This window comes from Balearica regulorum, chromosome 3 (genome assembly GCF_011004875.1).
Source record: "Balearica regulorum gibbericeps isolate bBalReg1 chromosome 3, bBalReg1.pri, whole genome shotgun sequence".
NCBI lineage: Eukaryota > Metazoa > Chordata > Aves > Gruiformes > Gruidae > Balearica > Balearica regulorum.
Window position 1 is genome coordinate 52,169,649 of NC_046186.1, and position 17,182 is coordinate 52,186,830.

Here is a 17,182-nt window from a genome sequence, read left to right on the forward strand (position 1 = left end):
ACTGAAACATATTCATTTGAGACAGAACAGGAAATATTTGTCTCTGCTTCCACAGCCTGAAATGGAAGGTGACCGCCAAGGGTTTCTCTTGTGGACTCAGGATTTCCCTTCTCCCACAACTCTGCGTTAAGATAACTTCATGAGTAACTGCTATACTATAGTACAGTATAACTTCTTAAAAATCACCTACGAGTCACAAACTGGATTGTTTCTGCACTGAGCAAAAGAAACACTGAGAAGATTCACTTTTTTTGGAAAATCACAGCAATGAAAATTTGGTGGACTTTTTTGATAGTTTTTTCTAAGTATCCTGGGAAAAGATATTTTCTATATTCTACTCTGTGAATAGGTGTTTTTGTTGGTGTCCTGTAAAAGACTTTCTGCCATTCTTTCTAGAGCAAACCTTTATTAGCATATGCAGCCAGTCCTACATTGTTTGGGACAGATTCATTGTACTTATCTCTTGCAAAGCTTCACAGAACACTTAACTGTGACAAAAGTCACAAGATATTTTAGCACGAGTAAAACAACAATATATAAAAAGATATATACATATACACACAAATATTGTTGTAGTAGTATGTTGTAGTATACTATGCTGCATAAAGCACATAAAGCTTGCACAGCGACTTGTATCTTAAAACAGGTGCAGCAGAGCAGAACAAGGTGGGGAACTGCAATTGTATTTCAGCCTCAAGCACAATCTTTATTCTCCTGTGCAAGATTTCTTTGTGGGCAAGTGTACAGTTTCTTTCGGCATCACAAGGTGGGCAAGCACTGATGCTCCTTGCAACACCGAGCTCTACCTCCTCAGCACAAAAGTTGTGGGATGGTGGGGAGGTCCCTACAGACACCCTGACATGGACCTTGTTGTGCCTCCTGTAGCAAGACAACATAGACCACAAAACAGGGAAGATTAGCTGACCAGTTGGCATGGCTTATTCCAAGATAATTCCAATAGGAACATTAGGATAGAGACTACTCAAAATATGGATTGTATCTGGAAAGCTTCCTTATCAGTTTGGACAGCTGCAGAAAGAAACTGGAGGTTTTTAAGACCTCCTTGTTTTCCTTAATTGAAAAACAAACAAACAAAAAAAGCTTGGCATGCTGGTGCTCCAGTCAAGCCTAGACTGCACGCACAAGAGCTTATGCTTGACAGGCTGGCTGTTAGGGATTGGGTGAGTGGTGCTTCAGCTTCAGGCCTGGACTGACTTTAGTCTGATGTCAGGACACTCTGGGGATCTCAATATTTTCCATTTGTAAATCTCATCTGTGAAAGTCCGGACACTGCAGTTAACTTTGTTATCCAGGTAAGAAGGGGCTGGGATAAGAGGGAAGTCTGGGTAGTAAGGGTACTCGGCAGTGCAAGGGGAGCACAGTGCAGGGCTACCTGTGCCGTGTCTGCACAAAGGTGCACTTTGTACTTCCAGCTCCTGACCCAGGACTGCTTCCACGAGACCAAACTGCACACCTGGGTAGCCCCGTTTCCAACTGCCTGGACAGGAGCAGTCCTCCAGCCTGGACAGCTATGGGACGAAGGCTGAAAGGTGGGCTGTAGAGCATCCCTGTCCTGCTGTGAAGGCACTGCCCTATGGTCTCAGCAGTCATTCTTCAGGAACCATGTTGAACTTTATGGAGTCATTTGGGCATCTTTGAGCTCTCCCTAGAAGTAAATCTAGGCACTCGGAAGAAATTGTGCTAAGCTACATCCCACAATCCAGAGCGCAGAGCAGGCGGTTAGAGGCAGCCTTCATGTTTTGAGTCAGCTAGGGCTGGCGTGGAACGAGGGCTCCAGTGCCCTCCTGGCTCTGGGACACCGCGGGTGAAACCTCTGGAGTGTGGTCTGTAACGTGCCCTCCCGAGCTACCCTACCCGGATCCTACTGATCATGCCTGTGTGTTACACAGAAATGGCTGTTTCCAGATCTATTTGTTTCTGCATCTGTGCATGGAAAAATACATCACCTAAATAATGTGACCACAGAAAACTAAAAGTTGACATATACCAGCTGGTATAGTGGGGTTGAAAATGATCTCCCTTAGATGTGAGTTTTTATACATTATTTAGCTTAGTTTAATGCAGAGTCACCAGAAACAACTAGAAATTCTGCCAGGCAGCATACACCCATCAGAAATTGGGCAGAGAAGACAGCCAGATGTCTAGTATGAATAGCATAAGAATACAGCAGACAGAATACAAAGAATACAGAAAAAACACCCCACAGAGAAGTTGATTTCCCAAGTAAAAATTATGAAAAGTTTTTGAGCAGCGAGCATTTGGGGCCATCTGTTAATATTATGAAAGCTAAAGTAAGGAAAAAATAAAAAGCAAAATAATTCAAAATACAAATTTTGGCTTTAAAAATGACCACGTTGAGAAGCACGGCAGTCTTCTACATAAGAACCAGTCGTCCTGTGCAGAGGTTTGGGGGACTTTAAAGTTGTATCTGTTGTACTCCTATCGCCAGTGACAGCAGGATGCACTTTTGGGTTGAATACTGCCACATTTTAATCACAGGAATTTAAAAAAAGCAAACCCAAAACAAACAGAAGAGCTTGGTGGGTGGACACAAACAGTGTGCATAAAGAATCACCCACCTTGCCATATTTATTTTTAAAATTAGACAGATATAATTCAAATGTTAATACTTTGCACATTGAACACAGATCCAGTGGAAAAATTTGTGTCAGGTAATATATGCAAACCTTTTGGTCATTCCTTTGGGTGACTGAATATCACTATGCAATTCCCTATTTGCTTTATTAGCAATAGTGGGCTGCAAAACGGTACATATTAGCACTCGCTTATGCACAGGGAATTCATGCTTTGAGATGTGCAAGTCAAATTCAGTAATTCCATTTGCTTAGAAGAGGGAGAAGCAGGCAAAACCTTTACCTCAGTAGAGTGCTAGTGTTTTAAAGCTCTGCCACTGTACACTGTGAACAGCACTCAAAGCCATTTATAACTGTAATGGGAAAGGGATAATGGAAGATGCATTACAACAAGCAAGAGACATAGCTCAAATGACTCTTCAGGGTGTCTTACACATACATCAACTCAGCAGCAAACACTTTTGTTTTAAAATACTTCAGAGTGCCATGTATTATCTGAAAAATTACCTGAATAATGCTGAACCAGCTGCTGAAGAGTTTCAAATTGTGCCCGAGTTGTGATATAATATCCACCATTGTCAAGTTTACGAATCTTATAATGTTTGACATGATCTCCTTTCATATCATCCCAGTCTCGAATAGACAGGGAATAGGCACCTGTTCCAAGCAAAGGAGAGATAAAAAATTGTAAGTAGCTTTTAGACACAAAGATTTTGGTTTGCTGGTCAGTTGTTATAAAGCGAAAGAGAAATTACTTCCAAAAAAAGGTTTACTATACCTTGAAAAAAGAACAAATGATTCTAACACAATGAAGTAAGTATCACAGAAATCTTATGATGTTCACACCATGTCCCTTTCACACTTTTCTAGAAAGAAATCAGGACTTCTGTGTAAATGAAAACTCACATTTTAACATTTATTGCTTCGGGTTGTTAAATTGACTTTTCCTATTCTAAGTGTCAGGTTACACTGGAAATACTATACTTTAGATAAATGCCAGTGGGTGGTAAATATCAAGATTTTCATACGAAGCACTGGAGATAATGACTTTATATATGTGTAGTGTTGTTACCCAAATGGATCCCAAACTTCTTTATAAACATTACACGACCATATTAGCATACTTTGTACATCACAGTCTTTGGAAGGTGGTACTACACCAAGACCATGCACCAGGAGATTTGCAAGAACCGCACGTTCCACTTTCCAAATCCACACTAGAGCTTTAGAGCTTACTGGTGGGATTCAGATGCCCAAACCCAGGGGTTAAGTGCCATGTGAGATGCCCCAGGACATTCCGCTTGGCAGTTTTCCCACAGGCTGTCACTTTTCTCCAATCCACGTGGATGCCCTGCAGGCACTTCAAATGGCTCTGGATGCTGGTGGCCAGGTAAAGGAACCTCAGTTGAGGGGCTGGATTTAGTTTTAGGTGTAGCGGTGGCTGTCTACAGGTGGGCTATGGGCTTGATTTAGATGCCCACACAGAAGCTTCTGGTGCTAGAGCTTAGAGCAGCTGAATCCCAGCCTAGTTTCCGTGAGTGTTGTGGCACTGTAGATATCGATGGCAGGTTTGAACACTAGGTGTCTGTAGATGTGGGCAGCTGAACTGAACCCCAGCTTCCCGCTGACCGTAAAGGGAGCTTGGCCACCCATGTGGGGACCTGCACGTTCACGTGGCTTAATTTGAAGCACAGTCCTCTTCTACATACAGTGACACCTGCATGTCGGTTCTCTACAGTGTCAAAAGCAAAGCCACATTTTACAGCATAATGCAGTTTCTGAGCAAAGCATGGCCATTTCAAGGGCAGTGGAGAAGGCAAGTCTTTACTCATAGCTCAGATGAATATTCTGTTTACTCAAAGGTAATTCAGGCATTAAAAGGAAAAAAAAAAAACCTGGAGGTAACTGGCAGCTGCAGGAAGTGCAGCTTCCTTCTCAGGAAGGTCCTCCTTCTGGAGCCTGGGCTGCTTTCTCTGGTAACCATGTTAGCTAAGGGCAGGAAAGGAAAATCACCAGCAGACAATTTTGGACAATGTGAAAGGTGGAGTGATTTCCTACAGGTCGGACAGCAAACAGCACTGACTGCAGCTTATCCCAAGGTAGGTTCTCAACACACCTGGGAGGTTCACATCCTCCAGAACCACCTCCAGCTAAGTGAAATGGTTTAAAGAACCCCCCCAGTTACACAGCTGAGATTCCTGGTGTAAGATGTCTTTCCTGGATGTTTCCCCAGGAAGAAGTTTCCCCAACCACATGGACCTGCAACAGGTTGCACTGGCGGGCAGCTCACGGCCGAGGGAGCTGCAGTGAACAAAACGTCTCCATGCTGACTCCAAGGACTTCTCAAATTCCTTGTTGTTTGTCCTCTAAATAGGAGGAAAAGAGCCAGCACTTACACAGATGATTCTGGTTTATGCGAATGGGAGACATCCTAAGAGGAGTGACAGGGTTTTTATTTCTAAGTCTAGAAAAATACTGTTTGTTTAGGATATTTTTGTGAGGAGGTTCTCCCACTGAGTAAGTACATCTCTCTCAGCTAGGAGTTCAAAATTTTTTGAGGGATTGGCAAACACATCTTGTGCATGCTTTGTACCACCACTCTGGGTCGTACACTGTCAGCCTACTTTCAAATTCTTCCAGGCAGTGTTCTCCACCTCCGCATTTGTGAGTTTTGATCCACTGGCAGCAGCTGTATTTTCTTTAGTCACGCTCCCTGCCTATCTGGTCACTATTTTAGATTCTTTAGGAAAATGTAAACAATCTGTGGCTCCAGGTCTGCAGTCAGAGCTGCGTGGGTGGCCCTCTGTGGACCCCCGCTGACCTCAGATCAAGTTGCAGGACTGGAGCTTTAGTTCAAATCTGGACAAAAACAAGAACCAAACCAAGATGGATTTCATTATTCATTTATTTAGGCTGTTGGTTATTTATACTATTCATTATTATCTGATGGTAAATTCAAATATAAGAGATATACATAATAAAAATTTGGATAGAAATACCACATTACAATAAATCATACTAATGAATTTTTTAAAAAAACAAACCTAAAACCAGACAGCCTTGGAGGGTGGAGATTGAAACCAGGTGAAGGATTATACAGACAAGAGCTGATAAAGTACCTGGGTAGTCAGGCACTGAAAAAATGAAAGGCCAGCTCCACGTGATTTATTTTGGAAGTAAGTAGAGAAGGCAACCATGATCAAGGGAGGTTAAATTCATGCTGAAGTCATCCATGATGATAATTTTAACATGATCCTGATCAATTTTATTATTGTTATTATTTAAAGCAGAAGGGATGATTCTAGGTCACAAAACAATCCCTGCCTGAAGCCCAAGATGACTAGCTGGAGTCAGGCATTTTGAGAAGACTTATGGGAGAACGCACCATTTGAGCCCTCCCAGCTAACTTTTTTCTCTCTCATGAACAAGCAGCTCCCTCTGTTTTCTTCTAACAACATACTGAAACACCACAAGGATAGGAAGGGAAATAGGCATTTTTGGCAAAAAACATGCATGCTTGGTTTTTTTTGAATGGCTTTCATGCAAACTTAGCCTGAAGATGTAGAAAACCTTAAGTCCAAATGCACAGAAATTAAAGCTTGCTGCTGTAAGTCCATCCATGATGGATTACTCCATTTCCCTGATGTCTTTGTGTCTCACAAGAAGCTCTAGAAAAAAGCCCTGACTTAGCTAAGTAAACAGCCCTGCAAAACATATCCCCTATCACTGTATAAAAAATGGTCAAAACAGGCTAAACTGATAATGTGGTTTAGAGAAACAGTGTTGTGTTTGGTTTTAGAATCTATGGATGCCTATAGGAGTGAGTTTTTAATCTTGTCAGAGTGGAATGAAGTCCTGCTCCTCGCATGCATCACAACTGTTGGTGAAAACAAACAGGTGGAGGCTATTTGCAGAAAAAGAACAAGTTAGAGCCTGTCTTGCTCCTGGTGAGAATGCCTCACTGCTACATAAGGCATGGCGAGGCTGTGGGGTGACAAGATGGGAAATTAGCTGTCTGAAACAACAGTATGTCTGCTCGGATTTTGCATCAGAAACAGACTTCAGAGGTATGGCCAGTGGAGGAAGAATCCAGTTACTACAATTTTAGATGACAAAATGCAACACCTGAAGACAGGTCAGGTAGAGAGGAGTGGGAAGTAGTGCTTCTCTTCTTTAAATCCCTTTACCAGCCATGACTGTAACTACTTTGCATGCTAACTCTAGCTGACAGTGTGCTCTGATCAAAGCACTGACAAGTCAGTGCTTTAATTATATGAACCATCATTAGACTTCAGAACTTGGAATTAATTTTAGTGACTTATGCTTCCTACAGCTATTGTTTTGGATTGCTGGTTAATTGAGAAATGGCCAGGTTTGTTTTCACTTAGTTGCAGGCTTTCTCCTCAATAGTTGTATGAGTTAGAGAGCTCTTTTCATACATGTGAAGCTTTGAAGAAGATGTTGACAGGCCTCATGAACAAAATGTAAAAGCAAAGATAGCACCCACCAAGAAAACTGGAACTCCTCCAATATTTTTAGAGAGAAGGAGGAGAATACATCCTTCCACTTGACTTCAGCCAAATGGATACAGTTGAATACTTTATGAATATATTAATCAGAAATATTTTCAAGTCTTTTCACTGTTAATCTATGAATTTAAACCTGCTACATCTTTTTGTTTTGTTTTGTTTTTCCCAGGGATCCAGCATTTCAAAGGGGAAAGTCCAAAAAATCCCCTAATCTTCTCAAAATAATAACGAGTACCTCCCTCCCACAAAAAAAAAATATCTTATCTTACAAGAAGCTTCAAATATTCCGCTTGTTCAGAAGTAAGCAGTAATTTTCATCACACTAGACTGGAGATTCCCAGCATCTGTTCACAGTAAGCTGGCTGGCTGTGCCTGGACTTGAATATGTAGCCTCCTGTAGCCCCATAGCTGATGTTCTGAGGGGCCGCTCTCCACCCAACTCCATTGCAATGGTAGTATCCTCAACACGCACGTTGAGAGAGACAGTGCAATGTTCAGAGTGTGACAACAGAGCAGAGCACCCTGCCTGTGCATGACTTGCACTGCAGATACCATGGGTTGAGCATGGCATGGGTTGCCCTTGGGTTGTTCTCTGCTTTGAACACTCACTCTAAGACCTGGGATGTCCAGATGTCTAATTCCCTAGCACATATATATGCAAGATGACACTTAGCTCTACCTTTATACCACTGAAAACAGTATTCTGCAAATTTAGCACAGTTTTTCTCATATATCTTCTCATTCATAGTCAGAATAGCTTTGGCCAGCCTACCTTTGGTAGTTTCACTTTCCCGGATCAGGAAGGTACCTCTGGGGTTTCCAAATGACAACAGCTGCCTCTCGGCATCTTTTCGGCCAAGTTTGCCAAAGTACCACCTTAGGGAAACATCAGAAATAGTAAGACAAATGCTACAAAGGACTACTAGGTAGTGTCACGGAGCTCAGACATGGAGGATTACTTGCGGAAGCTACGGCTACTCAAGTATATTCAACCATTTTTGTCATGCTGTGTCTCTTTTATTGTGGTGGGAAGCTAATGTGACGACCTGTGTAGCAGAAGTTGTATACGTTGTGCAGTAGCACTTTGCATTAAGCCTATAATCAGTAGATGCTGAGAATGCTTGTTTGGTGTCTTACGACACAGGCCAGACGTTGACAATCAGAGAGCGAGACTTGGCGGGGGGAAGGAATAGACAAGGAAAAGGGCAGAAAAATGCATCACTGCCAAAGACCAGTATTTTTACAGATGTTACTATAAACTACGTATCTTACTTACGTAGTGATGTATTTGTACTTGATATTTTTGTTGCAGCACAGCCATAAAACTTCAGCAGAAGGACCAGATGCAACAACTTTACTGTGGTTGTATAAGGCTTTCAGACTTTTGGCACCTTTTTCCTTCTTGCAGCAAATTTTTTTTTTTTTTTTTTTTTTTTTTGTTTCACAATCAACCAAGTACAACCTGAAGTACAGACTACAGCAGTACTCGCTCAGTGATATAAGCTCCTCCGGTGTATCTTTTATACTCGAAATAATACAGATACACACAGCACTCCATTTTTTGCGTAGATACGTCCTCATTATGCTGCCTGTTGTGTGTGTTGTAGGCTTCCTACCTATTGGTAGGTATTTGTTGATACAACATGCCCTCTCTAATAGACAGTTCGCACACTAATTGACTCCAAATATTTTTACAAGTTGGTTCAGGAAAAGAAAGGGCACCTTTCGCTTAAAGATTTAAATTAGTCAACACTGGAATAAAGGAAGCAGACCTATGTTCCTTTAGGTTTTCTTCCTTTGTTTTGACATTGAAAAAGCACTGAGCCTGTGCTTCTTTTGTTGCTAATTACCTAATTATTTATCAGTGCAGTTAAGAACTGAAATAAAAATAATGTAAAAGTCATTTGAAAAATCGCTGCAATCAATCAAAACCAACTCTTCAAACCTCCTCAAATACAGCACTAATGGGTCTTTACAATGAAAAGAAAACATACTCCTCTGCTTGGATGGAATCGACTGGAGCCACATAATTACTGGGAATGTAACCAGTATCGCCTGTTGTCAAGGACCGGGCCTCCCACCAGTCTCCTTCCCTGCAGAAACAGAGGTGAGGAGGAGAAGTGAGAGCGAGACACAGCTGTAAAGACAATGATCTGACTTTGCTAACAGCACCTGCAACTGCACGGAGTAAGAATCCCCAGCAACTCATCTCTTTATCACCGGCGTGCTTCTGAGAGAGCTGTTTACATCTAATAGTATACATATTTCTTTACACCTATTATTATTTCAGCAGTGATTAGTAATGTAGCCTTTCAAATGAAGCATAATGGCATAAACAGGCATAACAACCCAGTGAAATCAGGATTGGTGGATTTGGCCTAGAATATTGAAAACTGTCTCCATAGCAATTATTCTAATACAGAACCTTGAGAGAGCTTATACACAAACTGTCAAACTGAATACTGTCACGTCCACTGCTAATTTAAAACTTCTATGGGGATAATTAATCTGAAACCCAAAGGCATCAAAAAGCCATCTATCAACACAGAGTTTTAGATAGCCCTTAAAGATCCCACTTCATTGTCTAGATTCCCTCTCTTGGTCACCTAAAGGAGGTATCTGAAGTAGCAAAGGACTTAGCCGTATTTTCAAATACTTAGAAAACCCCATTCTTCTATAACATTTAAATATGAAGAGGCAGGACCCTCTTATGGCAGTGTTCCACAGGCTTAGCATCAATTTTTGTCGTACACGTGTGTGTACATAGTACTGCCCTTCAGACAATGCGCGTTGCTGTAGAATGCGCAGCTTTAAGAGAAGTTCATCTCTCAGCTTTTTACAGGATGCAACGATTTGGGATTTAGCAATTTGTGTTTCACTCTCAGCACCAGATTCACTGATGTTTAACTCCTACCGCTACTAGTATGCATTCTCTTTTCTATTTCTGGACTGCTTAGAAACTCTATCTCAGTTCCCCTCTCTGTAAAACAGAGATTTGTTCACTAAATAAAACGCTATTATCAAACGTGGCCAGAGAATTCAGCCTCTTCTGTAAGCAAGCAGTTACAGAAAGCACACTGTCTAAGCTATTACTGGCAGGAAAGGTTGTGTCATCTCCACTTTCTTTAACTGTTTAAAAGAGTATGAGCTTTATGGAAAACAACTAGAAAACAGCTGTGGTTAGTCAAAAAGGAGACGTTTCCAATTCTACAGTTCAAAAAAGTGAAGAACAAGTAGCTTTTCTAGAGGCTGGCACCCGACATTATTTTAATACACCTTGTGTGTGTTAGCGTGTCAGGCAAATGGCCCTATCTGTTTATGTCCCTGATTTTATCAGCTGAAGTGCTATTCCTCCCCCCATATGTTGCTGTAGAATATTTCTGAGAGATTATGCCATGCGGTTGATAAATTGTACCACTACGTTTCTTCTCCTTACTGTACAGAGAGTCCACTAGATGGAGGTATTTTATCATATCTAGGGAGGAAAAAAGCGGTCCCGTAGATGATCACATCAGGAACAACCCCCTCTGCTTTGACAGAGAAGCTTAAATCTCTCAAAGTACTGCCAGAAAGGAGGAGGAATGCAGACTTTTTTCACAGCCCTTAATTTTAGACACCCAACTGAGGTAGGATGAGGCTAGTCAATGGGGCTAGCCAGGGGGTGCAGCAGCGGCAGTGGGGATGCAGGGGATGGCCGAGTGTTTCTGAGCCCCAAAGTCATGCTCTGCTCTGAACCACTTCTGCAGGTACCTCTTTTCCCCAGACTGACCTTGGTATCATTTCTGACTTCAAATCACAGGGACACCCTCTGTACACCATTTCAAGTATTGCTGTCCTGAACTTTTAATCCAAAGCACAAATCAAATTTCATTTGTTGAGAGCTAAAAAAAAAAATTCAAACCCCTCCAAAAATTCCAGACAAGGTAGTTTTGTGCACCTATATGTTTTCTGGTTGCAAGTAGCACTGGCAGACTCTTAAAAAAAATGGGCTTTTTTCATATCATTTCTGATATAAGTGAAGAGAGGAAGCGTTCTCACAGAAAAGCTGCTTTCTGGAGATTCCCAGCCTGGCTGTCAGTACTCCAGGAGTGTGGTTAGGTCTGTGTCCATAAGCAGAGCTGACTATGATAGGAACTGAGCTTCTATAATCCTACAAGAAAATCAGTAGATGCTTGGGGTTTTTTCTCTTAGAAAACCTTCCTCCAGGTAGTAATTACCTGCATGAAAATGCATGTACTGCAATTGCCTACAGGTGGGGGAATCTCTGTCCCTCCAAGTATGATTGCTTTGCAGGTCCTGGTGAGCACCCCCTGATTTCATCAACTAGCATGTGTAAGAAATGTATAATGCGTGGAATTTCTTCTTGTTTCAAGTTATGGCATAGTTTGTGCAAGGTTAGGAAAGCAGCGGGCAACGTGAACAAAAATGGATGACAGGTTAAAAAAGGGGTCTTTTTCCCAAGTGCTAATTTAGAAGTAGAGAGGTTTTTAAACTGCTGCTCCCTCTACAAGTTGTAACTGAAGTTTCTGTGCTTTCATCTACATCAAAGCTCTTCAGCTTCATGGCTTCATGAAATATTCCATAGAATTACCTGATTTTTTTTTTATTTTATTTTATTTTTTTTTTAACTTTAAGGCACATCGAGCCAACTCCAACCCTGGAGTTATTCTATTAAAATAAACACCAGGGATGAATTTGCCTCACTGTCACATAGTGTAAGAAAAAAAAAAAAAAGAAAGCAATATCACAAAGCCTCTAGAAAGCGACATACTTCATTGTTAACCCATTTTTACCTCTACATGACAGCAATACTGAACATAACACAGAGCCTTCAACTTTATGTTCTTAGCCAGGAATTACAAGATGTTCAGATATAGGTCAGTAGCCCAGTAAGTTCTAGATGTTATTTTTAAATTGCTAAGGGATGTTTTTTCTATGGGCAGTTAATAAAATTAATTTTAAGTTGATGATTTCCAGGATGGAAGTGTGGTTTTCATGCCAAATGCAACTGTACAATGGTGCATTCTCACTTAACAGAATTTCCTAGCATGTTCTGACTGTATCACCTACCTTTAAAAGGAAAAAAAAAAAAAAAGCTTTTAAACTTGGCATGCAAGTCTGGGTAACATCTCTTTTGTGAATCAGTTTTTAGCTCATTTCTGTGTAGAGATACTTGCAGCAGATTGCAAAAAGTGTTAGTACATGCCTTTGCAGAACTTCTGTGACTACTGGTAAAGTACAGAGCTGGTAGTCTCAGTTCTGAATGCGAGTTTACTGTGAAATGTAAGCAGTGAATCAGACAATCTAATGCTTATTTTTGAAGTATAGTTGCATGTAGTTGAAGGTTTGGGATTTTTTCAATAATAAAGCACTTTGCAAAAGTGCACTAAATGCAAAGACAAGTAAGCAAGCATAGCATATCTTGAATATCCAACATTACGATTTACTAATAAGATGAGCAAACGTAATTGTCAACTTTAGAAGTTTAAAAATATTAAAAAGCATATTCCTAAGCAAAAAACTTACGAGCTGTTAAGTATTTGAAATTTTTCTCCTTTGTGAAAACTCAAGTCATCTTCTGTTCTTGCTTCATAGTCATAAAGCGCCACAAAAAGAGTTACACCTAAAGAAGAAGATAGGTGAGTTACATTCCGTCACAAAAAACAGGAGGGAAAGGAGCCTCAAGAAATGAGGTGGCTCAGTCAGATGTAAGCTACTCTGGTTGCTGAGGAGCAAAATAAACTGAAGCCGCCTACTTTTTGGACAACCATTCCAATCCCTCTGCTTTTATGCAGCCAGCGGGCATGCCACCTCCTTCACTCTGTACAGTCTTGGTACTCTTGGTTTGGTACCCACACGCAGTGTAGGATCCCCAGTGGGCCAAGGGGGTTTGAAAAGAGAGTTTAGACATAGCCATGCCAAGGATTTCCAGTTAACTGCTTGAGGTGGCTCAGACCACACTTCCTGTTCCCTGGTAGAGGGATGACTTGGTCAGTCAGCCAAACTGGGCATGCACGCATAACTTCTCACCCCCAAAGTGAACTAGCACCTGCAGGTTAGCAAAGGTAGGGCTGAAGACCCAACTCCATCCCTACTTCAATTCTTTGCGCCGTTTCATGAAATAACTCTTCCCAAAAGCAGCATGCCGAGACAGTCATGCCTCTGCTGTAATGATGTGATTGGTACTCACTAAGAGCACTGAAAGAAGACTTTAAACTCACCTGTTCCTCCTCTTGTCCGCAGCGTCCCTGTATGAGAGGAGGAATTGACTCCACCAAACACAGTCAGTCCCTGGCCTCCCGTGGCATGGAAGTTGTTGTAGTTTGGAATTGAAGTCACACCAAAGCTAGGATAGTGCTGCGGAGTGGGATCTGTCCCATAGCGGTAGCCTGAGCTTTGAGTTAAACTGCCATCCCTCTCGTCAGTCAGTTTTGTTGCTTCTTTATCCTTACATTGCACACAGCCCATTATCTAAAATCCTAGGAGAGGAAGGAAAGGACAGGTGTTCATACGTTGATGCTCACCAGATCTCCCCCAAACCCACATAGGAGGAGGATCAAATTAAGTTCACTGCTCAAAAGTTAAGTACTTTGAAAAAACCCCATGGTGGCTTGAATATAAACAGCAACACTTTGGGAAAAACTCACATGAAATCTTCCTTGCAGTGGTTTTCCCATTGAGAAGGAGGTCCTGCCCGCTCTTAGGGCAGTGGCAGCTCTCTGCCCAGCCCTGCCAGGCAATGGCTTGCACAGAGGCAGCGAGAGGATGACACCCCTCTCGCTCACCCTTCATCAGGAGAGCATGCCTGGCAGGTGAAGGAGTCAGCCAAAAAGCACAGCTGGAGGTGTTCAAGTCTGCCCCCCAAAACACAGAGTGAGGCACTTTTAGCTCGCGTTTCACGTTTGACCTTGCCAACTACACAAGACCTGACTTCACCTAAAGACAATCCAACCTTTTCCCGTTGCTGGGGCTCTGCGGGACAGGCAGAAGAGCAGACACAACGTGCTGATCGTTAGCACAGCACAGGAAAGCGGGAGGAAGCTCATCAGATGGTACAAATCTGAAAAGGAAGGAAAACAAAAGGAAGTGCCCTTTTGTGCAGTACCAAACAGAAGTGTAAAACCCACTGCCAGTGGATGGTGGGGCAGCCAAAGGTATACATGAGTCAAGGAACTAGAGAAAGTCACGGAGGAATTAACATGTCAAATGCAGAGCATCTCCAAGTCTGGATCCTGGACAGGAGCAAACTGAGAAGGCATGGCTTGGAAAAGGTTCCGTTAAGTTTTTTAATTGTTGTCACCGCTTGTTCAGCACCCTCATGGGGCACTATCAGGTGAATCTTTCTTAATTTTAGGTGCCTACCTCTCTCTAGGTGGAAGGAAACAGAGGGTGATTGGCCACATCTTAGAGGCAGCCCTCCAAGGTTAGTCCTGTTCCCTGGTATTGCTTTTCACCTGTCAGCTCTAACATCTTATAATCCGTGTGCTGGTGTTACCAAACTCTTTCCTATTGACTTGAGCTGAATCTAGACACAAACCCTAAGTTTCTGAAGCTGGGAGTGATGAATTGAGGGAATCAGATACTCGTCTGGATGCAGCCTGGATCTGAGCAGGTACAGTGACTCTTACACGTAACCTGGCACACAAACCACATACTCTGAACACTGGGGCTGTAAGAAGAGCAGTGACAACAGAAAAATCTTTGAAAATTAGAATTACTGGACATACTTTGTCCGGAATGCACAAATAGACAGGGAGAAAATGCATAGAATATTAAAAAAAAAAAAAAAAGGTATAGTGAAGAAGTTTGGTTTTTTTTTCCCCCCATATTTCTTTTCACATTTCAGCCAATATCCTTCACTTAGGGTAAATAAAAAGCCTATTCTTTTTCAAATATCCTCATTTTTCTGTAGCTGCCAGGCTGGCTACTTTGTATGCCTTACCCCAACATCAACACAGGAAATTGGTTTTGACAAACTCCTGGGATTCAGAAAAAGCATATTCCTCTGCTGCTAATGCTTGAAAAATTATGCAGTAGCTCCCTGCTTGTTTGTGACAGTCCACAATCTGGATACCCGCTTCCTAAATCTAACCTCCCTAATTTAAAAAAAAAACAAAACCACCCTTCTATGGAAGGTTTGAAGATACTTCCAGTTATTCTACAAGCCTGTTCAGAAAAACAAGCACCATTTTAATGAATTTCCCTGAGCTGTATTGCCTGCAGTTAGCACAGGTCTACCGTCTCTTGCTCTTAGCTCAACTTAAAGGTGACTTTTTTTGCGTTTCTTTTTTACCTTCAGGATGCCACATTCACTCAGGAGAGTTCCCTCACCAAAACATTTCTCTTCACAAGAACAGAAACAAGGACTCTCGACTCTGCACTTGCTGCAATGGGTGGTAAGAGCTGAGATCCCTCAAAGAAACTACAGAGACAACAGGTGGAAGGAAAGGGGTTTGCTGCCTGGAGGCTGCAAAACACACTGCTGCTGCTACGGCCGTGGCAGCCGTGCCAGCCTCCAGCCTCTGCTCGCTGCGGTGGCTGGGTCGGTGCTGGAGATGCAGGGTACCGCGCTGGGGCTCGAGGTTGTTCATCCCCAGGACCAGCAGTGAGTCCCGGTGAGCCCACAGGGACTGCGACGGGTGCAGAGGTGCCCCAGCCAGCTTCGTATCAGCTGCGAAAAACTGCATGTGCAGACATCTCTGCTGCTTTTACCCGTTTCAACAGTAGGATGGTTTGGCTCTGAAGATGTCACTCAGAGGTGAGGTTTTCCAGGCTCCTCTCAGAGCCAAGGAGCCCCAGGAGCAATGCCGGGGAGCGACACAGGACCAGAGGGAGGGCAACAGCTCCGCGGGGCAATGGCTCTCCTCACTGCTATCAGCACGGGCAGAACCCAGGGAGGCTTCGGGTGGGAGGATGAGTCCGGGACTTGTGCTGGGACATACGCTTATTCACTTTAAAAGAGTTAAGTGATATGCAGGCTTTACTATTTAAAGAACAACCTCAGCAGTGTTTTTGTTGGCTTGTAACCTTCCCTCCTTGTGAAACTCTATCGCCTCCTCCCTTTCCCCTCCCAGCTCTGTTTCTCCTCTTATTTTTTCCCATGTGTTTTCATGGGGAAAAAGTAGAAAAGAAAATGAAAGAATGAAAGAAAAAATGAGATGGGAAACATGAAATCTGGGAAAGCGGTGGGGGGAAAGGGGTTTTCTTGTTGCTCATTTGCAAAGTCTCAGCTGAGCAGGGAAAAAATCTCCACTGAAATCTGGGAAGATTTCACATATCAAGTCACAAGCGCTGACAAGACAGTCCTATACGCTTCATTTACACATGGATGAGGAAAAATTAAAACTATAAATCAGCTGCAAAAATAAAATTGTTCAAAATATTAGTTCTGAAAAAACTGAATAAACCAGTGATGGTATACATATGTCCTGGTAGTTTCAGAAAAATAATGGTTTAGGGTTTTCTTTTTACTAGGGATGATACGGATAGAAAACCAGTGAATTAACAGTTTCTTGATTTTTGTTTGGGTTTTGCTCCCTTTATCTTTTTGCTGGCAGTGGCAGCGCACAGGGAAGGAGAATTTGATGCAAAGTGAATGACTGACAAAAAGGGCTTTTTCTTTCACTTGCCCTCTCCCACTTTGTCTCAGTGTCTAGACAATCCGAGTATAAAGCCTGCTTGATTGTAGCCTCCTGTAAAATGTGACAGAGGGTGTTACACGCACGCATCTTCTCAAGCCAAGTCCCTGAAAGTTGTCTGCTCAAAGAAACCAGCATCGCAGGCAGTTGGCTAAATGTGACAGAATACATGTACGCATGTACATGCTTAAAGTGATTTCAGCTAACTCAGGGGTTTCATAGACAATAAATATAACCACCATTCAGCATCGGTCTTTGTGTCAATGAATGGATTCCAAAACCTAATCTCCTTCAGTATCACAGAGCAGGCTTTTAATATCCAAAAGTCTCATCTCCCAGCATGTCAGCATTTGGAGCTGTGGAAGGCTGGGGTTATTCAGCCAGCTCTGAGATCACCAAA

At 42.4% G+C, this 17,182-nt stretch overlaps 1 protein-coding gene and 1 long non-coding RNA gene across 9 annotated transcripts in view; one reads left to right on the forward strand and one right to left on the reverse strand.

Moving 5' to 3' along the window:
* LOC142600977 (uncharacterized) overlaps positions 1-17,182 on the forward strand; it is a 523,379-nt gene that overhangs the window by 492,298 nt on the left and 13,899 nt on the right. The gene's annotated exons all lie outside the window — the stretch shown is intronic.
* The window catches only part of FYN (FYN proto-oncogene, Src family tyrosine kinase), a 138,304-nt gene that overhangs the window by 26,007 nt on the left and 95,115 nt on the right, over positions 1-17,182 (reverse strand). For all 8 annotated transcript variants that reach the window (XM_075747919.1, XM_075747917.1, XM_075747914.1 and 5 more), the window contains 5 exons: positions 13,366-13,623; positions 12,671-12,767; positions 9,139-9,237; positions 7,917-8,020; positions 3,123-3,272 (listed from right to left, as the gene is read on the reverse strand). In XM_075747919.1, the coding sequence (XP_075604034.1) occupies positions 3,123-3,272; positions 7,917-8,020; positions 9,139-9,237; positions 12,671-12,767; positions 13,366-13,612 (697 nt within the window). In that variant the 5' untranslated portion in view covers positions 13,613-13,623. The remainder of the gene's footprint in view (positions 1-3,122; positions 3,273-7,916; positions 8,021-9,138; positions 9,238-12,670; positions 12,768-13,365; positions 13,624-17,182) is intronic.